Source organism: Zootoca vivipara, chromosome 6 (assembly GCF_963506605.1).
Source record: "Zootoca vivipara chromosome 6, rZooViv1.1, whole genome shotgun sequence".
NCBI lineage: Eukaryota > Metazoa > Chordata > Lepidosauria > Squamata > Lacertidae > Zootoca > Zootoca vivipara.
The window spans coordinates 86,711,488-86,736,145 of record NC_083281.1 but is presented as its reverse complement, the minus strand read 5'-3'; the positions used below and the strand labels follow the sequence as shown (position 1 = coordinate 86,736,145).

At 49.2% G+C, this 24,658-nt stretch overlaps 1 protein-coding gene across 1 annotated transcript in view; it reads left to right on the top strand.

Moving 5' to 3' along the window:
• The window catches only part of ALDH4A1 (aldehyde dehydrogenase 4 family member A1), a 25,844-nt gene continuing 1,186 nt past the window's right edge, over window positions 1–24,658 (top strand). The window contains exons 1-14 of the mRNA XM_035120447.2: window positions 1–123; window positions 3,305–3,398; window positions 6,939–7,031; window positions 7,636–7,683; window positions 8,033–8,188; window positions 8,837–8,986; window positions 9,782–9,856; window positions 11,385–11,572; window positions 12,812–12,885; window positions 14,157–14,353; window positions 16,622–16,666; window positions 21,638–21,790; window positions 22,858–22,979; window positions 23,493–23,611. Of these exons, the coding sequence (XP_034976338.2) occupies window positions 83–123; window positions 3,305–3,398; window positions 6,939–7,031; window positions 7,636–7,683; window positions 8,033–8,188; window positions 8,837–8,986; window positions 9,782–9,856; window positions 11,385–11,572; window positions 12,812–12,885; window positions 14,157–14,353; window positions 16,622–16,666; window positions 21,638–21,790; window positions 22,858–22,979; window positions 23,493–23,611 (1,555 nt within the window). The 5' untranslated portion in view covers window positions 1–82. The remainder of the gene's footprint in view (window positions 124–3,304; window positions 3,399–6,938; window positions 7,032–7,635; window positions 7,684–8,032; window positions 8,189–8,836; window positions 8,987–9,781; window positions 9,857–11,384; window positions 11,573–12,811; window positions 12,886–14,156; window positions 14,354–16,621; window positions 16,667–21,637; window positions 21,791–22,857; window positions 22,980–23,492; window positions 23,612–24,658) is intronic.

The window sequence follows — 24,658 nt, the reverse complement described above, 5'->3', positions numbered from 1 at the left end:
CCATGCGTGCTGTGCTCCCAGTTTGGGATTCCTTTTTGCAAAGCCTCTATAGAGAGAGTTATATACAGTGTATATACGTAAGATGTTGCTTCCTCTGTTACAGAGAACGCTACCCAGGGTGGGGTGAGTTTGGGTTATTGGGGGCGAGGGGAAGACTATTTGGGGAGGGGGGGAAATCTTCTCTTTCCAGTCTTGAATCCCGATTTTTCAAGTGTGGGGCAGTCAGGCTGAAACCACCCCATCGCAGACTGTGCTCCTGTATATCCTACCTATGGGCAAAGCCTGGCTTGGGTATTGCAGAGCCCACCCCCTTTTTGGAAGGAAGGTCTTCTTGCCACTATCTGATCACCCTTTGGAGGGGGGAGTCTCTAGTGCCCTTAGTTCTAGGAGTATCTCTGGAGTAACCTCCTTCCTTGCGTGCAAAAGTACCCCTCCAGTAAACGAAGATCAAAACTGGGCAGTCCCTTCTACTTTGGGGGAGTAGGGAACCTCCTAGTAGCCGCCCCAGGAATTACTTTTATATTCATACCTCAATGAATAGCCCCCTTCTACTGATTCCTGACCCCTTCTAGACTACAAGCCTAACTTCACTTTACTTAGTTACAGGTAGGTAGCCGTGTTGGTCTGAGTCGAAGCAAAATAAAAAATTCCTTCAGTAGCACCTAAAGACCAACTAAGTTTTTATTTTGGTATGAGCTTTCGTGTGCATGCACACTTAACTCACTTAACCTGTGAGTTAAGCTCCATTCAATTCAATGGGACAATTCAATGGTTAGGATTTCAGCCATGGTTTCTTTTTTCCTGTGGGGAGGGGGGTTGGCTCCTGGATCTTACTCTTTTGTGCTGTTGTAAGGATTTGCAATTTCAAACTGTCAGTTTCAGGTCAGTAAACATTCTATCGGTGGGTGGTAGCAGGGGATCGAGGTCTGTATTTATTGAGCTGTATCTCACATTAGCCCTCCTTTGAGTAAACTCATTAAACTTAATGGATATTGGCAAACTTGAGACCATTAATTCCAGTAGGTCTATAATCTGAGGAAAACTAACCCACAGTACTTCTTTCCCGGGACAGGCACCCAGTTCCTCTATCTTTATCTCCAGAAGCCTTTCGCTTTCTGAGACTTTGACCATGCCCGAAAAGAGCAATTTCCCCAAATTCAGATAACCTGGAAAAAAACAGACCTGCTTCCCTCTCTCCCTAGGCAGTCAAAGATTTTGCAAGGAGCTTCAAGGCAAGAACTTTGACAGAGGTCAGGTGGCTGCTCTGATGAAATTCTCTGGCCTTTCCTCAGCAAGTGGAATTTTTTCTCTCTCTTCCCCCACCAGCAAAAGAACTTCAGTGGCGGGTTAAAATATGTTTCGAGCTCTTAAAAACTAAACTGCAGGAGGAGAACTTCTGCATTTTTGCCCTTCAGAGTGCTTGCCTTAACTTCTTTGGAAAAGAATTATTTATAGGCTTTAAATTAATATGCTGATCCCTGACTTTTCTGCTAAATTCATTATTATTAATAATTAACCAACCTTCACCCTAAGGCGATCAGGTCCTTGAGGTGGTAAAAACCATACATGATTTTTAAAAAAGATGCACTCATTTATTTATTTTTTAAAAAATCAGACTGAAATAAAAATGAAATAAAATATTAAAAAGATAGCAACAGGGTGATAGTTCCCATTCTGCTTTGTTAAGACTTCACCAAATGGAAGCACCATAAATTTGGTGTGGTCTTACCAACCCTTATTATTATTATTATTATTATTATTATTATTTATACCCCGCCCATCTGGCTGGGTTTCCCCAGCCACTCTGGGCGGCTTCCAACCGAATATTAAAAACAATACAGCATCAAACATAAAAAACTTCCCTAAACAGGGCCGCCTTCAGTTGTCTTTTAAAAGTAAAATAGTTGCTTATTGCCTTGACATCTGCTGGGAGGGCGTTCCACAGGGCAGGTGCCACTACCGAGAAGGCCCTCTGCCTGGTTCCCTGTAACCTCACTTCTCGCAATGAGGGAACTGTCAGAAGGCCCTCGGCGCTGGATCTCAGTGTCTTGGCTGAATAATGGGGGTGGAGACGCTCCTTCAGGTATACAGGACCGAGGCCGTTTAGGGCTTTAAAGGTCAGTACCAACACTTTGAATTGTGCTCAGAAACGTACTAGGAGCCAGTGTAGACCTCTCAGGACCGGTGTTATGTGGTCCTGGCGGCCGCTCCCAGTCACCAGTCTAGCTGCTGCATTCTGGATTAATTGCAGTTTCTGGGTCATCTTCAAAGGTAGCCCCACATAGAGTGCATTGCAGTAGTCCAAGCGGGAGATAGGCACCACTCTGGCGAGGCAGTTTGCGGACAGGTAGGGTCTCAGCCTGCGTACCAGATGGAGCTGGTAGACAGCCGCCCTGGACACAGAATTAACCTGTGCCTCCATGGACAGCTGTGAGTCCAAAATGACTCCCAGGCTGCACACCTGGTCCTTCAGGGGCACAGTTACCTCATTCAGGACCAGGGAGTCCCCTGGTCAAATCATTTGTCCATTTAGTTCAGTGCTGTCTACTCTGACTGGCAGCAGCTCTCCAGGGTTTCAGGCAGGGGAGAATCCCAGCCCTAGCTAGAGATGTTGGTTATTGAATCTGGGACCTTCTACTACTCCCCTTTCAGATGCAGCTGAACTACAACTCCCACCACTGCTGGCTGTGCTTGGTGGGGCTGCTGGGAGTTCTAGTTCAGCAACATCCAGAGGGCCTTAATTCTTGAGTGTATCTCTTGCCTCCCGTTGACACAGATTCCTGGTAATTCCACAGTCCCACAGTCCTGTTATCTCCATCTGCCTCGCACCTTTCCTTATCGCAGCTAATGAGGGCTCGGTTTTATCAGCACCTGCATGAGATAACATAGTCACCATCTTAGGAAAGCAAACACACACAGCCGGTCTGCTTTCCCCATGTCTCTCCAACTGCACTTGCCCTAAAGTTCTTAAAGGAAATTTGAGCTGGCCCGCCGGCCCCCAAACTGTGCCGCTGCGGAGAAGAATGTCAAACTTTGCACCAAGACGCACAGGTCCAGCTACAGTCTGCTGAGCAAACTATTGAACTTTGGATTGAAGGCCAAAGCGTTGGGCAGGCTGCGTTGGCAACGGCAGGGTCCCTTTAGCAAGATTTGTGCGGTTTTTTGCTAGCACTGTTGTGGATGTGTCATTCTGCAGCCGTCATCCGCCGCAGCCTTCCTGCAAAAAACCCCAGCAGCTTAATAGGTGGTAATTCCCAAAGGGACCCGAGAACTAACATTTCCCCCTTTTCTTTCTCCCTGCCAGGCTGCGATGGCAGCACCGAGCCACTGCAGAGGTGGCCAACGAACCCATTTTGGCATTCAAGTCCGGCAGCCCCGAACGAGCGGCCCTGCAGAAGGTATTGCATAAAGGAGATATTTGCACTTTGGGCATCCTTGAACTTGACCGTCACTTGCCTTTACTGCCTCTCGCTGACTCCGTCACCACTCTGCCTTCTTTTAATGCTGGAATGGGGAACCCTTGGCCCTCCAGATGTTGCTGCCACAGCTGATGGGAATTGGGAGTCTAGCAACACCTGGAAGGCCCACAGTTCCCCCATCCCTAAACTAGACCATCACTTGCCTTTACTTCCCCCAGCTGCTGTATTTTTCTGTGTATAACACGCCTCCCGTGTATAAGACACCCTCTCTTTTTTGGGACTAAAAATTGAGAAAATGGGGGGAGATTGCCCAGAGTTGTTGAGCTTTATTTGGGGGGGGGATTGCCCACAGTTGCTGAGGCTTTTGGGAGGAAAGCAAGCGCCAATCGCCCACCCAATTGCCGCAGCAGCCAATAGCCAGTAGACCTTGACGCACCCACCAATAACACGCAAAAACACCGCTGGCAATCTCCTACTCGCAGCAACCAACAATTGCCCGTCCCAACTCTCCACTATCCGTGTATAAGACGAGCCCCAATTTTTTGCATAATTTAAAAATAAAAAAACCCTCGTCTTATACACGGAAAAATATGGTACTTCTATCAGCTACTGTTTTCCTTGTACATTTTTTACTGGTTCATACCTACTTCCTTGGGTTATGGGGGTTTTCACGCCAAAGTGTATTTACTGTTATGCCGACTTAGTGACCCTAATTCGAAGCATCTTCAGATTTTGCATCCTATTCAACTTCTAGAGTGTCATGCTGTTTTGGAAGAAGTTACATAACCCTTAATCTTACTTGGGTTCGCGTAGGGACTTTGTAAGATTGGAATCTATCCAATCACAATTCCTCAGGGCCATTCTCAGGATCCCCCCTTCTGTTGCGGGTGCGATCATGAGATTGGAGACCGGTTGCCAAGCCTTTACGTATGTGGCCCTGAAAGCGAAATTATGGCTATGGCTCAAACTATGTTTCAGACCGATGGGTTTGGCCCCCCTGATTCTGAGGGATAATTTTAAATCTCCATGGGAAAGGGAAGTGGTAGAGGAAGTGCAAAAGTGCGGTCTGTCCTCCCTTTATATTGAGTCCATGACGTACAGCCGCGCTAAAGCGATGATCGCTCAGAGATTGGGGGATATTGCTAGACAGGAGGACATAGCCCGCGTGAAATCTGGGATGTTTTTAGGAGAGCAGGTGTATCGGTCTGCACCAGCCCGTTACCTGGCGGATATCCACTACGTGGAATACCGCAGACTACTTACTGCGGCTAGACTGAATGTCCTTGATTCGGCGGTTTTGAGGGGAAGATTTGGAGGAGTCCCATACGGTCAGAGAATGTGCCATTGTGCCTTGGGTGAGGTAGAATCCACAGAACACATTCTACTGAGTTGTCCCTTTTATAATGATTTAAGGCAATATTTTATAGCCCCGTATTTATCTCAGTTTAGTTCCCGAGAGAATGGCAGGCAGCATATTTGCTAAACAAGCCCACTGGGAAAATAACCTTCTCAGTGGCTAAATTCCTCTTCCTGGCGCTCAAGTGTCGGAAACGTATAATCGAATGTCTTGATGTGGGTTACCTGTAGGAGGTTTAGTAGCGCGGTCATACCCCATTTATGTATCCCTCTGATGCCTTCAGTTTTATATTTTTATATTTTTATGTATCCCTCTGATGCCTTCAGTTTTATATGTTTATCTTTGTATTGAGAAATGTTTTTTGTTTCTTACTATCGGTCGAATAAAGTATATTGAATCTTGAATCTAGTTACACATGTATGGGTCCGAGTGACGGACGTCTTTGATACATATCTTTAGGCACCAGGCAGAAACATTCTTTTCCCTCCAGGCCTTTGGCTACTTCAACCATCTATGGCCTTCTAAACTGTGTTATTGTTTTTGTTTGTTACTATGTTATGTATTTTGGTGGAAGAGCGAAGGTCCTAAGTCAGGAGCCTAATGCACAGGGGACAGTGTGATCGTCCCCACCTCTCTGTCTGTCTCTCAGGACTCTCCCCAGACAAAATCCCTTCTCTCCAGGCTGCACTGCCCTCTGGACCTAGTTCACACACCCTTTGAACCCTTTTGCCTTGTCGGAAATGTATCCTTGATTTCTGATAATGTCTCTTTCCCCCCCGGATGGGAGATAGAGAGGGGTTTGTGAGTCTGTGAAGAAACGAGTCTGGTGTGTGAAGATAAACTTGGCATCCATTGCTCCCCTCATTTTTCGCCACTGGCATGTGAACCTCAGGAGGGAATATGGATAGGGACCCCCTGTTTGAAATGAGCAGGGGGCAATTCCTTAGGGAAGGCGCTAAAGGAAAACTTAACTCTTAAGAAGAAGAAGAAGAGTTTGGGTTTGATATCCCGCTTTATCACTACCCGAAGGAGCCTCAAAGCGGCTAACATTCTCCTTTCCCTTCCTCCCCCACAACAAACACTCTGTGAGGTGAGTGGGGCTGAGAGACTTCAAAGAAGTGAGACTAGCCCAAGGTCACCCAGCAGTTGCATGTGGAGGAGTGGAGAGACGAACCCGGTTCCCCAGATTACAAGTCTACCGCTCTTAACCACTACACCACAGTTAACTCCTGGTATGCCCTGCGGAGGACCTTAAGGTCGATAAATAACAACACTTTGGAGGTCCCAAACCTCAAGGAGGTTAGATTGGTTTCAGCTGGGGCCAGGGCCTTTTCAGCACTGGCCCCGATGTGGCGGAACGCTCTGTCACAAGAGACTAGAGCCCAGCGGGATTTAACGTCTTTGCGCAGGGCCTGCAACACAGAGCTGTTCTGCCTGGCCTTTGGCTTGGACTCACTCCGACCCCTTATATGGGATTTGGTGTATAAATTTTCCTTTGGCTTTTTTGCTGGCCCATGTAGGACCAGCATGGGTAGCTGGCTCGGGTGAATATCTGATGTTTCCTCCCTTTATTGTCTTGATTTATGGTGTACTACTAAAATGAGACTAAAATGGGATGCGGGTGGCTGAGGCTCTTGGGCTTACCGATCAAAAGGTCGGCGGTTCGAATCCCTGCGATGGGGTGAGCTCTCGTTGCTCGGTCCCAGCTCCTGCCAACCTAGCAGTTTGAAAGCACATCAAAGTGCAAGTAGATAAATAGGTACCGCTCCGGTGGGAAGATAAACGGCGTTTCTGTGCACTGCTCTGGTTCACCAGAAGCGGCTTAGTCATGCTGGCCACATGACCCGGAAGCTGTACGCCGGCTCCCTCGGCCAGTAAAGCGAGATGAGTGCCGTAACCCCAGAGTCATCCACGACTGGACCTAACGGTCAGTGGTCTCTTTCCCTTTCACTTTACTAAAATGAGGCTGCATTTTAAGCTGCTTATTAAGCCGTATTTAATTAAATGTTTGTTTGTTTGTTTTTTGTTTTTCCTATTACGTTTTATTGTAATTCATATTTGGTGTTAGCCGTCCTGAGCCCGGCCCTGGCTGGGGAGGGCGGGGTATAAATAAAATTTATTATTATTATTATTAATATTATTATTATTAATTCTTTCTGTAGGCTCTAAATGATTTGAAAGGCAAGACCGAATCCATCCCGTGTGTCGTTGGAGGAGAGGAGGTGTGGACGTCCGATGTGAGGTATCAAGTCTCGGTGAGTTCCATCGACAAACATCCGCTTATATTTATATTTTGTTAGTGGCCTGACATTGGCCTGTGATGAATTTTCCCTCCACTTCCCCAAATCAGTAAGCTGTCAAGATTTGGTTTTTAGATTTTGTTTGAGAAGGATAACCTCTCTGTCGCTGGAGCCTGTGGCTATGTAGTGCTTTGAGTGTCAAGACTAGGACCTGGAAGATCTGGGTTCAAATCCCGACTCAGCTGTAAAGCTCTCTGCGGGGACCTTGGGGGCCAGTTGCTGCTTTTGCCTACCTCGCAGGGTTGTTGCTGGTACTAAGTGAGGACAGGGAGGAACCTTGAGCTCTCTGGAGAAAAAGGCAGGATATAAATCCAATGAAAGAAAATCTTGTTGGGATTAGTTGCAACCTGGGTGGCCCTTGGTATGAGCTTGAAATATTCCTTGAAATATCTTCTGGAATGCCAATGGGCTTTATTCCTAGCTAAGACTACTGCTATCCTATATAAACTTATCTGGGAGTAAATCCTGTTGAACCTTGGGAGACGGAGCTGGTTTCTGAGTAGACGAGCAGAACGATACTATAAGGACCTCCAAAAATAATTTCTTCTTTCTTTTTCAGCCTTTCAACCATTCCCACAAAGTGGCCAAATACTGCTACGCAGATAAGGTGAGCAGCGCCTGCGTCGGAAGCCATGTCTAGCGGCAGACGTGCCACTTGGGCTCGGATAGTTTCTTGGTGGCAGAAATGGGATTTTCTGCATGCTAGGCAGATGCTCTACCTGTTGAGCTACAGTCTTGCCTCCCACGGTGGCCAATCAGATGCCTCCGGTTGGCCCACCAGCAGGGTGCAAAACTCCCCACCATCCAGTACTCAGAGGAATGCTGCTGTCCTGTGGCAGGGAGTGCCGCCGGTGCTGTGTGCATTGCACAGCCGAGAGAGTTATTCTCTCTTTCCGTTTTCTCCGAACTGCGTTTAATTCTTATAAACCTCCCCTGTCGTCTTCTCTTCCAACCAGGACTTGCTGAACAAGGCCATCAACGCCGCTGTGGCCGCCCGAAGGGAATGGGACCTACGGCCTGTCCAGGACCGTGCGGAGATATTTTTCAAAGCGGCCGACCTGCTGAGCGGTCCCAGGAGGGCGGAAATCTTGGCCAAGACCATGGTGGGACAGGTGGGTGGTGTGTCGCGGGTCTAAAACCCCAGCAGGCTGTGCAAATGATTATGGGAGATGTTTCTGTGGTTAGGACCCTCCTCTGCCTTCCGGCGGGCTGTGTTGAGTTAGGAACGAAAATCTGAAAAAAAAGAAGCAATGCCATTTATTTATTTTACTGAAATTTTATATACTGCTTGATTGCAGGGGGGTTGGCCCTCGGCAGTCCCTTCCAACTCTACAGTCCTTGGATTGTATGATTGTAAAAGAAAAGAAAACCCAATCTTTTAGCACCTAGACTTTGGAACTCCTTGCCCCTTGACACCAGGCAAGCATCTTCACCATATACTTTCTGGTGCCTGCTGAAAACGGTTTTGATTAGGCAAAGCCGATCCAGACACGTAGAAGCCTTGCGAGAGTTTTGATTCGATTTTTAACACCTTGTTGTTGTTGTTTTTTCCAGTGTTTCAAATGTTTGATTTTAACTTCTTTTTAAAAAATAAAAAAGTAATAATTTCATTGTTCGGGTAATTTTTTTTACGAATGCTGAACGAGTATTATGCGGTAGCTCTGCGTTAAGGGGAAGGAAGCAGAGGCCTGTGTGGATTAGGGGCTGAATATGAACTTGGAAGAATGGCAACATTGGAAAGTTTTGTTTGTTTCAACCAGGCAAAGACCGTCATCCAGGCGGAGATTGACGCAGCCGCGGAGCTCATTGACTTCTTTCGGTTCAATGCCAAATATGCCGTGGAGCTGGAGGAGCAGCAGCCGCTCAGCATTCCCCCCAGTACCAACAGCATGATCTATCGGGGGCTGGAGGTGGGGCACAAAGGACCTGCCCCCCGGGGGTGGGGTACCCTCTATGCGACAGTCAGGATAGAGACCATTGTGACTGCGGGGGGGGGGGGGGTTGGACCAGAAGATCCTTGGGGGTTCCTTCCAACTCCGTGATTCAATGATCCTAAAGACAACAATCTCAAAGCGCTTTGCTAAATGGCGGGGAGACGTTCGCCCCCCCAACTTCTGACCATCTTAGTAGTCCAGCCCACCCACCTTTCTGACTTCTGCATGGTTTCAAGCTCGCCTGTGCACAATGAGGGCTAGAAGCTTTGCAGGGTTGTGCTTTTTTAAATGAAAGCAAAGTTTCTTGGCCAGTTAGCCCTGACGATCACTTGACGTTTACTGAACTGGGTTCCACCCCCCCCCCCCAAAAAAACGAGCCTGAATTTTTTGAATTTTATTGACATGCATGCTACATTTGTGTTGTATTTTATGCTGTTTATTAAGTCGCTTTTAATTAATGTTTCATATTTGCTGTTAGCCGCCCTGAGCCCGGTTTTCAAACCGGGAAGCGCGGGGTATAAATAAAAAATTACTACTACTGTATTATTATTATTATTATTATTATTATTATTATTATTATTATTATTATTTCACAGGGAGATGCAGCCCTGTGCATATTTTTAAAAACAGATGCTATAGACGCTTATGCTGGCCCATTTGCTCTCTCGCTCGCTCTCTCGCTCGCGCCTCCCCCTCCCCCCCCCCCGAGAAACTCTTCCGTGGCTGCTTATTCCACGGTCCTAATTCATCCTTTTTTCCCTACTCCTGCAGGGTTTCATTGCCGCTGTCTCCCCCTTCAACTTCACTGCCATCGGAGGGAACCTGGCAGGAGCTCCAGCTTTGATGGTGAGTAATCGTGGGGTGGGGGGCTTGGACGGCTCTTTGGTGTTCCGTCCTCCCCCCACCCGCCAGTGGCAGTGGGAGTTTTGGGGAGAAGTGTTTCTCTCCCCCCCCCTCCGTGCAGCACATATTTCTACACCCAGCCCTGTGCTTTTTGAACACCAGGGGGGTCCCTCCTGCCGCCCGCTGAGCTGAGCATCTCACGGGGAAAGCGTTCCGGTTCTTAAACATCATCCTCCCTCCCCTCGCCATCCTCTGGACATTTTTTTAAAAGGTCTTTTTTAACACTAGGAAACTTCCTCAAAGTTTGCTAGGCAATCCTGAGACGGGGAGGAGAGAGGGTTAGGGACAAAAGCACCTATCCAATCTCTCAAATTCAAGAATGTATGAATTTAGGAATAATCAGGCCACTGTCCCAACTTGTCCCTCAAGCACAAGAGCCTTCTCCCCTCCTGTAGTTTTCAGCAACCATAGAGGTTGGTAGCCATCACTGCCTCCTGTGGCAGGCAGTTCCATAGCTTATGTGCTGCATGAAGAAGTCATTTCTGTTATCTGTCTCGAATCTTCCAACATTTGGCTTCATTGGAGGAGTTCTAGTGTTATGAGAGAGGGAGAAAATTTTTTCTCCCTACGCTTTCTCCATGCCATGCCCAGATTTTAAAACTTCTATCACGTCCCCTCTTCCTTGCTTTTTCTCAAAGCCATCGTTTCCCAAACTTGGGTTGCCATCTGCTTTTGGACTACAATTCCCATCATCCACGACCTCTGGTCCTGCTAGCCATGGATGATGGGAGTTGTAGTCCAAAAACAGCTGGAGACCCAAGTTTGGGAAAGCCTGCTCTAAACTAAAAAGTCCCAAATGCTGCGACCTTTTGTCTCAGGGGAGTCTCTCCACCCCCTCGATCGCTTTAGTTGCCATGTTCTGAACCTTTTGAAACTCTACAGTGCCCTTTTTGAGGTGAGGCTCAACCTGGGAAAGTCTTTCTCCAGGTAGGCGTGAGATGTCCTCTTTGGGAAGCCGCTGCCAGTCAGTGTAGACAATACTGAACTATATGTACCAATTAGTCTGATAAGGCAGCTTCCTGTTCAGTGTTCAGCCTGCTGAGTGAGACCACAGTGAGCCCACCTATTCTTGTCTGTCCTACTGCTTGTCCCCGAGCGACTGGCATTTGGAGATAGACTGCCCCCGTACACGAAGGCTCCATTCCGTGCCACAATGGCTATTTAAGAACATCCAAAGGCCCAAATTCAAGTCAGCCTCCTGCTTCCCATGCCAGCTGATCAGACACCTCTGGGAAGCCCATAATCAGGGCACGAAGACATCAGCCCTCTGCCCTTGTTTCTGCAAAGCAGCTGACATTCTGAGGTACACTGCCCCTGAACTTGGAGGTTCCATTTAACTGTCCTAACTAAATACCAGTTACATTGCAGGTGGGTGAACTAGATGACCCTTGGAATCCCTTCCAGCTCTACAATTCTATGATTCTGTGACAAGCTTGATTTGCTTTGTGGCCTTTGCTTTCTCCACTTCCAGGGGAACGTGGTCCTCTGGAAACCTAGCGACACAGCAATGCTGTCCAGCTATGCCGTCTACAAGATCCTTTTGGAAGCGGGGCTCCCGCCCAACGTCATCCAGTTCGTCCCGGCCGACGGCCCCGTTTTTGGCGATGCAGTGACCGCCTCGGAGCACTTTTGTGGGCTCAACTTCACCGGCAGCGTACCGTGAGTTAGGAGGGGTGGGAGACCTCCTGTTTGTAGGCTGCCACTGATTTGAAGTTGTATTTACAAGTTGTTCAATTTCCTGTTCATAGGCTGCCACTTCCTGGAGGACCTGTTTACGGGATGCTCAGCTTCCTGTTTACAAGCTTCCACTTCCTGGAGGTCATATTTGTGGGCAGCTCAGCTTCCTCTTTATAGGCTGCCAATTTCTGGAAGACATTTATAGGCTGCCACTTCCTGGAAGAGTTGTTTACCGGGATGCTCAACTTCCTGCTTACACACTGAAACTTCCTGGAAGTTGTATTTGCAAGCTTCTCAACTTCCTGTTTATAGACTGATACTTCCTGCAAGATGAATTTGCAGCATGCTCAACTTCCTGTTTATAGGTACCACTTCCTGGAAGAGTTGCTTACGGGATGCTCAGCTTCCTGCTTACACACTGGCACTTCCTGGAAGTTGTATTTGCAAGTTGCTCAACTTCCTGCTTATTGGCTGATACTTCTTGGAAGTTGTGTTTATGGGTTGCTCAACTTCCTGTTTATAGGTTGACGCTTCCTGTCTTTGGCAGAGTGCAGGAGAGGCAAAGCCAGAAGTACTTCATTTCGTTCTCCCCCCCCCCCCTTTTTCTTTTTGATTTTCAAGTGTGACCAAACTCTTGCTTTTCAAAACAATAAAAATGCTAATGCTCTCACACCAGGAGTCCCACACTCTGGCGCTAATTTATGAGCTCCCCACCTTTTAAGGAGCAGGGGCGCATCCGAGCGTGGCGCTCGTTCAGAGGTTTAGAGGAGGCTGGTGCTTTTAATAGCTTCACAGTCTTCTGAGAGCCAGAGATTGCAGGGGAGGGGGGGGTCAGGCTAGGGTGGAGGTGGCAACTCCCGCTCGCCCCAGAAAAGAGCAAATTGTAACGGGAGGGAGAGAGAGAATCTGCTGATGCAGCCTCTGCCAGAAATTAAGCAGCTGGCTGGTGGCAAACAGAGAATTTGGTGCCCTGAGAATTGTGGAATTGTAGAGCTGGAAGGGACCCCACAGGGACATCTAGTCCAACCCCCTAGAGATTGAACCCAGGATCACATACATGTTTAGGGACAGGGTTGACAGAGCGAAACAGAAATTATGTGTGTGTGTGTGTTTGTGTGTGTAACATCACTATTCATAAGAACACCAGAAGAGCCTGCTGGATCAGGCCAGAGTTCTGAAATTCTGCATCATGAGAAGTTCTTTTCCTCCCCTCCTTTCCAGAACCTTCAAGCGCCTCTGGAAGCAGGTCTCCGAGAACCTGGATCGGTACCGCACCTTCCCACGGCTTGCTGGGGGTAAGAGTCTGATGTGGGTGACGCCGCCCCAATTCTCCATGGAGGCTGGAAAGACTTGAGTTGTTCCCTGCATGAGTTGCTGTCATTTCTCCTTTCCCCCCAAGGAACTAAGAACATAACCACAGCCTGCTAAATCAGGACCCATGGCTCATCTCGCCCAGAATCCTGTCCTCACAGTGGCCAAGCTGATGCCTCAATGGGAAGCCCACAAGCAGGATCTGAGCCCCAGAGCCCTCTCCCCCTCCTGCCACTTTCAGCAACTAGTATTCAGTAGCATTGCTGCCTCCAGCTTTAGCCATTGTGTTATTAGTCACTCAGTGAATGCATGAAGTGCTCAAGCGGGCTGGAAATAAACAGATCTGCGCCGTGCAATGTGCAGCGAAACTTTGGAACTCGCTGCTGCAGGACCTGACCAGAACAGCAACTCTCCCCACCCCTCAAGGCTCTTAGGAGAGAGCACCCTTGTGCTTGAGCTTTGCTTGTGGGCTTCCTGTAATGGGCATCTGTTTGGCCGCTGTGAGAACAGGATGCTGAGCTAGATGGCTTGATCCAGACTGGGGCCTTCTTATATTCTTCCGGGAGGTATGTGGATTGAAAGGCTGAAATTCAGGTGATGGTTTGCATGGAGACTCAGAGTTGCCTTCCACCATGTTTTATTCATTCATTATACAACCGTACCTTGGTTTTTGAACAGCTTAGTTCTTGAACGTTTTGGCTCCCAAACGCCGCAAACCCATAAGTGGCTGTTCTGGTTTGCGAACTATTTTTGGAAGCCGACCATCCGACGGGGCTTCCGATTGGCTGCAGGACCTTCCTGCAGCCAATCGGAAGCCGTGCTTTGGTTTCTGAATGTTTTGGAAGTCGAACGGACTTCCGGAACGGAGTTCGTTCGACTTCCAAGGTACGACTGTATTTTGATGCTGCTTTTCACTCGCCTGAGCCACAAAGCGGTTTTGCGTACAGTAATAACATAGCAGAGCACCACGACCGCAACATAAATTATATAAAAAACAAGCAACAATTCGATGTTTGATTTGTGTGTGTGTGTGTGTGTGTGAGAGAGAGAGAGAGGATTTCGGCTCCCAGAAACTGCAGGGGAGTGTCACCGCTGGATTCAGGTTGTGGTTGTCCGTTCTGAGAAGAGGACACCGGGCCAGGGTCCTGATCCAGCCGCAGAGCTCTTCTGATGTTCTCACGATGCACGGAAGTCAATGCCCTGCTGCCGGTCAACCCCCTTTGCCCAAGTCTCCCATCTCTCTCCCTCTGCGCAGAGTGCGGCGGCAAGAACTTCCACTTTGTCCACGCCTCGGCGGACGTGCCCAGCGTGGTGAGCGGGACCCTGCGCTCGGCCTTCGAGTACGGCGGGCAGAAGTGCTCGGCCTGCTCCCGCCTCTACGCCCCCGACTCTCTGTGGCCCCGCATCAAAGCCGCGCTCCTGGAAGAGCACCGGAAGATCAAAGTGGGCGATGTGAGTGGGAAGGCTCCTCTCCGCTGAAGGGGCTTTGTGGCTCAGCGGGTGGCTGATGGGATTAGAGGCTGCACTTGGCTGGCTGCTAATTCCCATTGAAGGCACCTCTTTATCCCCTGCTTTCCCCCTCCCTGCTTTCGGGACCATCCCTGCCCCCTCCCCGCAATGCCTGACACCCCCTTTCCCTACAGAACTCTCTCCTTCGTCCTTAGTACTCTCTCTCTCTCTGGCAATTAGAAATTAACTTGTTGCCTACACAGGCGAGGGTTGGTTGCATGGAACAGACTAATTGAAAAAAAAAAAGAAACCCACTGCCTTTTGCCACCCTCCCTTTTTTTCTTCAGAAAGCTATTGATGGCTACTAGCCATGATGGCAGGGACGCTGGTGGTGCTGTGGGTTAAACCACAGAGCCTAGGGCTTGCTGATCAGAAGGTCAGCGGTTCGAATCCCTGGGGTGAGCTCCCGTTGCTCGGTCCCAGCTCCTGCCCACCTAGCAGTTTGAAAGCACGTCAAAGTGCAAGTAGATAAATAGGTACTGCTACAGCAGGAAGGTAAACGGTGTTTCTGTGCGCTGCTCTGGTTCGCCAGAAGCAGCTTTGTCATGCTGGCCACATGACCTGGAAGCTATACGCCGGCTCCCTCGGCCAATAATGCGAGATGAGCGCGCAACCCCAGAGTCGGTCACGACTGGACCTAATGGTCAGGGGTCCCTTTAGCCATGGTGGCAGCGCTCTGGCTCCACAATCAGAGGCAGAGATGCTTCCGAGTCGCCGTTTCTGGAAACCACAGGAGGAGAGAGAGGACCCTTGCTCCTAGATCCCACTTGCATGTTTCCCCTTTGGGGCAGCTGGGCTACTGGGCACTGTGACGCTGGGCTACCTGGGCCATTGGCCTGGGTCAAGGCCGCAGGGTGGATTGCAACGTCAGAGCACAATATTGCAAGCGGTTTAAAAAGCTCACAAAAGTCACAAAAACAAGAGAGGTCCCCAAAATATGCAATGGCTCCCCTTCCAGCCCTAGATGGCGAGGGTTGAACCTAGATCCCTTCCCCATTCAAATCTTGTGCTCTGTGACTAGTGTCTTCGTTGAGCACGTTCACAGAGTGCCTTAACAACCAGTCCTTTTCCCCAAGGAACTCTGGGAATCATAGAATCATAGAGTTGGAAGAGACCACAAGGGCCATCCAGTCCAACCCCCTGCCAAGCAGGAAACACCATCAAAGCATTCTTGACATATGCCTGTCAAGCCTCTGCTTAAAGACCTCCAAAGAAGGAGACTCCACCATACTCCTTGGTAGCAAATTCCACTGCTGAACAGCTCTTACTGTCAGGAAGTTCTTCCTAATGTTTAGGTGGAATCTTCTTTCTTGCAGTTTGAATCCATTGCTCCGTGTCCGCTTCTCTGGAGCAGCAGAAAACAACCTTTCTCCCTCCTCCATATGACATCCTTTTATATATTTGAACATGGCTATCATATCACCCCTTAACCTTCTCTTCTCCAGGCTAAACATACCCAGCTCCCTAAGCCGTTCCTCATAAGGCATCGTTTCCAGGCCTTTGACCATTTTGGTTGCCCTCTTCTGGACACGTTCCAGCTTGTCAGTATCCTGCTTGTCAGGAATCATAGCTCTGTGTGGGGAAGAAGGGGGTGGGGTCTCCGAACAACTCTCAGCACCCGTAACAGACTAGCTCCCAGAATTCTTTGGGGGAAGCCTTGACAATAGTAGCTTCTGTACCTAAAGACAGTGAACTTCATTTGGCAATTAATTACATTAGTTTTGGCCATTGCAGAAAGTGAGAGAAATACTTTTTAGTGGGACGCGGAACTGTAGCGCAACGGAAACAGGGCTGATCGCAATGAAAGCTCCTATCTGTGTTGAAAATTTAAAGCAGTATCATGTCACTTTAAGCATTCATGGCTTCCTCCAAAGGATCCTGGGAACTGTAGTTTGTTAAGGCTGATGAGAGTTGTTAGGAGGTTCCCCCATTGCCCTCCCAGAGTTACAATTTCCAAAGCAGTTTAGCAATCATCCCTCATATCCCAGGGAATAACTTGGGAGAGGAAGAGGGATCTCAGACAACCCTCAGCACCCTTTAACAAACTACAGTTCCCAGAATTCTTCAGAGAAAGCCAAAGCGTTGTTAAAATGGTATCACGGTACCTTCAATGTAAGACATGAATGTAGCCCTCGCTTTGGTGGGAGATGGGCAGAACAGAAACCAAGTGGCATCTCACATTTTTTCTTCCTCGTTTGGTTTTCTCCCCAGCCGACAGATTTCGAGACGTTCTTCTCTGCTGTCATCGACCACAAGGTAACGGGTTTCATTCGTATCTCTTTTCCAGTCGCTCCAGTAATTCTGTACGGTGTAGGGTCCATGAAACGAATCAGGGATTTCTCTATGGAAATTCCGTCCCTGTGCACCTCTGACTTCTCCCTACATTGGTTTTGTTCATTTATCCTTGCAGGATTTTGGGGTGCTGTAGGGTCGATCTCATTGGGCAGTGGAGGCTGGCCCAGTAGACTCTGTCCTAAGCTAGTGATTCCCTGCCTGATTTTTATATTACAACCAAACCAGGGGTTGGCCCTGCCTGTCTTTTACTGTAGCGCCACCTGCTGTTTGGCTCCCTGCCTTCTGCCCTACTGGGCCCAGTGGGCGCCAACAGCCATCACTAATGGAAAATGGTATGGCCAAGCTGGGATTTTGAGCATCATACCAGATTCTAGATTATGGTTTCTGTAAAATCTGTTTTGTGTGTTAGCTGCTGGTAGTCGCCACCCCAGGGCTCTTTTTGAGGACGATTGGGATACAACAAATATAGCAGGAACAACAACACCACATGTGCACACTCTCTATCTATTGGGCACTGCTTGCCCAGACTTTTGCAGACTGAGGGCCGCATTCCCTTCTAGGCAGGCTTCCGGGGGCCACGTGTCATGGTGGGTGGGGCCAGAGGCAAAAGTGGGAGGGGCAACAAAGGTAAATTTTGCCTTTGCGCAGTAGGGTACTTTCAGGGCTGGATTGATGAAGCCTTAAGCTACTGAAGGTGGTGGGGCCTTTTATATGTCTAGCTGTCAACAACAAATTGTCGCTCTTTTTTTGTGTTGAATATATGCTATATGGTAATTTATGGACCTACACAACTGTTGCTGTATATAGGTTTTCTTTTATTTGTTTTTTATCTTATATTTTGGAAATGTACATCCAGGTGTTTTTTTCCCTTTAATTTTTTTTTGGGGCCCCCAAGAGAGTGGGGCCCTAAGCTATAGCTTGTTTAGCTTATACAGTGGTACCTCTACTTACGAATAACTCTACTTACGAATTAAAATAAAAAAATTCCTTCAGTAGCACCTTAAAGACCAACTAAGTTTTTATTTTGGTATGAGCTTTCGTGTGCATGCACACTTCTTCAGATACTTACGAATGTTTTTACTTACGAATGGAGCTTCGTCCGCCATCTTGGATGCGGTTTAGATAGGATTTTTTTCTACTTACGAATTTTTAGATAGGGTTGCTTTGACTTACGAATTTTTTCTTCCAATGCATTCCTATGGGATTCGACTTACAATTTTTTTCTACTTACGAATGTGCGTTCAGAACGCATTAAATTCGTAAGTAGAGGTACCACTGTACGTAAATCCAGCACTGGGTACTTTCTAAAACAGTCACACGTCCTTCTCTATGCTCCCATCCAAGGAAGGAAGAGGCATTTTCAGAGTTCAAGGGAAGCACTTCCCAGCCAGGCTAAAACACTCAAGTGGGGTGAAAGCAGGACCAGTGAGGGGTGTGGCCTCAGAGGAGGGGGTGTGGCCTGGCGAGAGTCCTAGGAGCTGGACAGAGAGGCTTAGAGGACCTCAAATCAGCCCCTGGGCCTGAGACTCCCCATTTATTTACTAATTAACTTTGCTAGTTGCTTTATCTTGCCCAATGAAACCCAGACATAGCTGCCAAGTATCCCATTTTCGCCGGGAAAACCCCTTTTTTCCTATCGTTTCCCGGCGGTCTCCCGTTTAGGTTTTTATCTCGATATTCTCCCTTAAATCTGCTTCTGCCGGCGGCCATTTTTCTGGTGCCGCTTTGCCCTTCTATGGGCACCAGAAAATGGTGCCGCCGGAAGTCACTTCTACGCATGTCCAGAAACACGTAGACGCAACTTCCGGTGGCACTTTGCCCTTCTATGGGCACCAGAAAATGGCGGCGGTGGTGGCGGAAGTCGCTTTTACGCATTTCCGGTCATGCGTAGAAGCGACTTCCGGCGCTGGCGCCGCCATTTTCTGGTGCCCATAGCAGGGCAAAGCACTACCGGAAGTTGCGTCTACGCAACTTCCAGTGTCATGGGCTGCCGATCCCGGATTTTTCCGTCCAGGACTTGGCAGGTATGAACCCAGAGCAACTTATACCTATACCCCTGCAACATAGATGCATTAAAATCAGGGTGGGGGTGGGGAAATGCGTCTCACCCACTTCTCAGAAGCCACAGATAGAGGTGGAAGGCCTGATTGAAGAGGAACATCTTTGGCTGGTGCCTAAAGGTGTATAGTGAAGGTGCCGGGCGAGCCTCCCTGGGGAGAGCATTCCACAGACAGGGAGCCACTGCAGAAAAGGCCCCGTTCTTGTGTTGCCACCCTCCGGACTTCTCACAGAAGAGGCACATGAAGAAGGGTCCAGGGTCCAGGTCGGTTTTATGGGGAGAGGCTGTCCTTGAGGTATTGCGGTCCTGAGCCATTTAAGGCTTTATACATCAAAAACAGCACAAAACTGAGCTAGACAGACCAAATGTCTGGCTTGGTATAGGCAGCGTATTCTGTTCCAGTTTGGGGTGTATTCCTTACAGTCCGCTACCTTGAGCTCCTCGGGAGAAAAAGGTGGGTTAGAAAGGAAACCCAAGTTAGCCCGGCAAACCCGTTCCCTCCTTCCACCTAGGGGTGGAGGTCTGGCCTCCTGATCCCTCTCGGACCCACGTCCAGCGATCCCACAGCCACCTGCCCTGCCCTTCCCTTCCCTGTCCCACTTTCCCTGGCTCCCTGCCCCACCCCCCTCCCCAGTCTCTGGGTCCTGCGTGGCGTTACCCCCGCCTTGGTTCCTTCCCCCCCCCCTTGCTCTGCTATCTCCACCTCCCAGGAGCTGAGCTTCCTCCATTCCTGCCTTTTCTGCTGAGCGAATCCCTGCTGAGATTACGGCTGAGCCGGCAAATGCTTTCTTTAAAGACGTATTTTCACAGCTTAGGAGCAGGCATCTGTCAATAATGATAACCCCACCGCTGCCACCTCCTCCTCCTCCTCCTCCTCCTCTTCGCTCCCCAGCCCGCCCTCACGTTCCCCTGCTTCGCTCGTCTAGGCACATTTCCCCCTTCCTGTAGCTGAAGACTTTCCCTTTGAAGTCCTTTGCTTCTCCTGTTGAATCGGGCTAATCTCTCGTCACACCCAAACGGTGTATCTATCTTTGGGGCAAGTTTCTCGTTTCTTCTTTCCTTTCCTTGGCCCTCCTGGGAAGGCAGGGAGCTGCCTCCATCCCTTCCATTTAGCTAGCTCAACCACCCAAGATGAGCTGGCCCACCTTGGCCAAGGGGGCGGCGCCACCGCTTGAGGGCATTCTAACCTCTGAGCGCTTGACGGAAACAAACAAAACGATGAAACCGGCAAGTATCCAAAAACTTCTGAAAGAATCAAAACCAGCAGTCAGCCGGAGAACGCGTGGATAGGCAAAAAGTGGGCGCTGAGAAGGGTGCCGTGCGTTTTGGCGCATTCTGGACTTCAAGAGGCGGGGAGTTCCAAAGTGTAGGTGCTGCCTTCATGAAAAAGATCCCTACCACAGTGTACCTGTAACAGTGGCAGTTCACCCTGCAAGCAAACTGGTCCCAAGCTGTTAAGGGCTTTATATGTTAGTAATGCCTTGTGGAGTCCAAGGGATGTTGACCTCCTTCGTGATGCTCGATTTCCAGCGGAGGACAGCTCTGAGGTCGACGCAGCAGAGTGCTGTCAGGGTGCTTGTATCGATCACCCAAATGCGGGCGGTTGTGCGAACATGATCTGGGTGGGTGCAGGTCTTGGGCTTTCCTTCACAAACCCTCCATTCTGGTGGCCGCAGCCAAATTCTGTAGGGTGGGGATGGAAACGGAAACTGCCCGTGCCGTAATGCCATTATACAAACCTGTGGCATAGCTGCCAAGTATCCCGTTTTTCGCGGGAAACCCCCGGATTTTAATCCGTTTCCCGATGTTATCCCGAATAGAAAAAAATCCCGGAAACCCCCCTGGATTTCCTACCTGCCAGGGAGGCTCCATTTCGGGTGCCGCTCTGCCCATGTCTGGGCACCGGAAATCAGGCAGAGCGGCACCGAAAGTCACTTCTACGCATGGACATGCGTAGAAGCGACTTCCGGTGCCGCGCCGCTGCTGATCCCACATTTTTCAGCGGGAGACTTGGCAGCTATGACCTGTGGTGCGACCGCATCTGGAATACTGTGTGTCGTTCTGGTCGCCTCCCTTCAAAAGGGATATTGTAGAGTTGGAAAAGATTCAGAAAAGTGCAAGCAAAATAATCAAAGGGGGTGGTGGTGGTGGTGGAGCAACTCCCCTATGAAGGAAGGTTGCAGCGTTTGGGACTTTTTGGTTTAGAGCAGTGTTTCCCCAAACTTGGGTCTCCAGCTGTTTTTGGACTACAATTCCCATCATCCACGACCGCTGGTCCTGCTAACTAGGGATGATGGGAGTTGTAGTCCAAAACAAACAGCTGGAGGCCCAAGTTTGGGAAACCCTGGTTTAGAGAAATGGTGAGTAAGCGGCGACTTGATAGAAGCTTATAAATTTATGGGTGGCACGGAGAAAGTGGATAGAGAAAGGTTTTTTTTCTCCCTCTCAAAATAACGCTAGAACTCGTGGGCATCCAGTGAAGCCGAACGTGGGATACGGTAATTCAAAACAGATAAAATAAATTCTTTATGCAGCACACATTGTTAAACTACGGAACTCCCTGCCACAGGAGGCAGTGATGGCCACCAGCTTGTGTGGCTTTAGAAGATGATTGGACAAATTCATGGAGGAGGAGAGGACTATTGATGGCTGCTAGCCACAGTGGCTCTGCTCTGCCCTTCACCGTCAGAGGCAGCCATGCTTCTGAATGCTAGTTTCTGGAAACAGTGGGAAGGAGAAGGGGGCTCTTGTGCTCAGATCCTGCTTGCTGGTTTCCTGTTCTGCCACTGTGAGAACAGGACGGTGGTCTTGACGGGCCGTTGGCCTGATCCGGAAGGTTTTCTTCATGTTCTTATGTCCTTCTTCTCTTCCAGTCTTTTGAGCGCAACAAGAAGTGGCTCAGCCATGCTGAGGCATCGTCGAACCTCAGCATCCTGGCTGGGGGCGGGTGCGACGATAAGGTTGGGTATTTCATCCAGCCGTGTATTATTGAGACGAAGGACCCGAAAGACCCCATCATGCAAGAGGTGGGTCTTCGAAGGGGGCAGAGTTTCTTCCCAGGGGAACGTTAACCGTCCTCCGCGGCTCACACACACATTTCGTGTGAAGCCGGTGTGGCTAGGAAGTCCCGAGATCCAACTTGGGTGGCTTTGAAAGGGGATTTGACAAATTCGGTGTGTGTGTGTGTGTGTGTGTGTGTGTGTGTGTGTGTGTGTGTGTGTGTGTGTATGGCTGTGCTCTGCCTCCACAGTCAGAGGCAGCAACGCTTCCGAATACTACTGAAGTTGCTGGAAATTGCAAGAAGGGATTGGAGCTCTTGGGTTCCGATCTTGCTTGTGGGTTTCCTATTGAGGCATCAGGCTGGCCATTGGGAGAATAGGACGCTGGACTAGATGAGCCATGGGCCTGATCCAGCTGGCTGCTAAAGCAAAAATCGCCAACAGTGTGTCCCCCCCCCCCAACACAGCTTCCAAGGTGGGTACCATGGACGAAGGCATTTTCCTTACTCTAGAAAGGAAAAAGTCTTTGATCTGTTAAGACTGGAGGCAGAAACATTTTATGTTGGACCTCACATTCTACTCCGGAAAAAAACCCAGAGGTTGTCGGACTCCAGGTCCCACCAGCTTAATCCAATAGGGACAATGGTAAGGGATGATGGGAGTTGTAGTCCAGCAGCATCCAGATATCAGTAGGTTGCCCATCTCTGCACTAAATGATGTGATGGAGGTAGCTGGGGGCAGTGAAGGCAAGCGATGGAGGCATCTAGGGGCAGTAAAGGCCAAGTGGCAGCCTGGTTCAGGGATGGGGAAATTGCAACTTTGTGTTGTTGGGGCTCCAGTTCCCATCAACTTTAGCTAAGCTTGGCTAGTGGTCTGGGACAACACTGGGAGTTGGGGGTCCTACTCAGAGTAGACCCATTATGTGGCATCCAGCTAAGTTTGACCCTAGGTGTTATCTCGGCTGTTTGTTGGAAGGTTCGGGACAGATCCTGAAGATCTGCAGAGGCTTAGACACTCACACCAATGCTGTTCTCGGAGATGCATCTCTTGTCTCTTATCTCCACCCCCCCCCACTTCTTCTCCCCCACATTCAGGAAATTTTCGGGCCCATCCTGACGGTGTATGTTTACCCGGAGAGTCGGTACAAAGACGTCCTGCAACTGATTGACAACACTTCTCCATATGGCCTCACGGGGGCAGTGTTTGCCCAAGATAAGTAAGCGTTTGCCCTAAGATAAGTAAGTGTTTGCCCTAAGATAAGTAAGTCCACCCCCCCACCCCCCACAGCCCTCCTCCTGGGTCTCATCCTGACCACTTTTGCCAGCATAGTACAAATCAGGTGGTGCAAGCAAGTCAAGAGAGGAGGAACTAATCTTATATAGGTATGGGTTTTTATTCTGGGCTGTCTTTCCGAGACAAGGGCCCACTTTTATTATCGTTCTTTATTATTTCATTGGGTTTGTACCCCACTTTTTCCCCTCTGAAGAGCTCAGTGCGGTGTGCATGGTTCTGTCCGTGCTCCTCATTTCACCCCCACAATGACCCTGCGAGGTAGGTTAGGCTGAGAGAGGCACTGACTGTTCCCCCCAAGGGCACATCCAGTGATTCGAACCCTGGTCTTCTGGGTCATCTGTGTTGCCTTGGGCCTGACCTGTCGCGCAGGTGTGGCCTCGTGGTGTCTTAACACGAATTCCTTCCCACCCACCCCCCGTTTCTGCGTCTCTTACAGAGCCGTCATTGACGAAGCGGCAAAGGTCCTGAGGAACGCAGCTGGCAACTTCTACATCAACGACAAGTCAACCGGCTCCGTCGTGGCACAGCAGCCGTTTGGTGGATCCCGGGCCTCAGGTGGGCGAGAGCGAAAATTGGGTGGGGTTTTGCACTGGGTGGGGCAACGCAGCACCTTCTGCCTTCCTCTTCTGTTTAATTCATCTGTTGCATTTAAGCAGGGGTTGGATGGCCATCTGTCATGGAACTGGCCTAGGTGAGCCTTTGGAATCCCTTACAATTCTGTGATCAACTTCTTTCCTTAGTGCTCCGCCTCATTTTATCCTCACAACGACCCTGCGGGGTAGGCTAGGCTGAGGGACAGCGGCTGTCCCCCAAGGTCTCCCCAGGGGGCTTCGTGTGGCCAAATGGGGTGATTTGAACCCTGGTCTCTCCCAGGTCTGATACTCTGCACCAGGGGTGGCCAACTCCCGAGAGACTGCGATCTACTTCTAGAATTAAAACCTGGCAATGATCTACCCCTGCTTTTGGGGGGTTCAGGTCAAAGTTGTTGAGTTTTTTTTAGGAAGCTTTTTTGGGGGGTTAGAGGCAAGGGTCAAAGGAAGAAAGTCACTCACCAGAATATCGCTTTGAATGATAACAGCCACAGAGGGATAACTCCGTCTTCCCTTCCACTGATCAGACAACATGCTCTACACCAGGCATCCCCAAACTTCGGCCCTCCAGATGTTTTGGACTACAATTCCCATCTTTCCCGACCACTGGTCCTATTAGCTAGGGATCATGGGAGTTGTTGGCCAAAACATCTGGAGGGCCGCAGTTTGGGGATGCCTGCTCTACACCATGTTGGCTGCCCCAAAGGAATTAACAGGGAGTCCCGAGAGGAAATGTAATATTACATTTCCTTGTAATACTGCATACTTCTAAATCCCAAGATTTATTTACTGAATATCTTGTTGTTTTTTAACTTTAAAATTGCATTTCAAAAATGTACATCAAATTTACAGCAATAAAAACAGAACCATGCAATAAAACCCTAGGAAAAGTTAAAAATGCAAAAAGGTAAAGACCAATTAGAAGGCAGGTGAAAAAAAGAAGAAAATGGTGTTAGCAATAGAAAATTCCTAATGTGAAATAAGTAGCCGGAGGCACAATGAGATCCAGCGG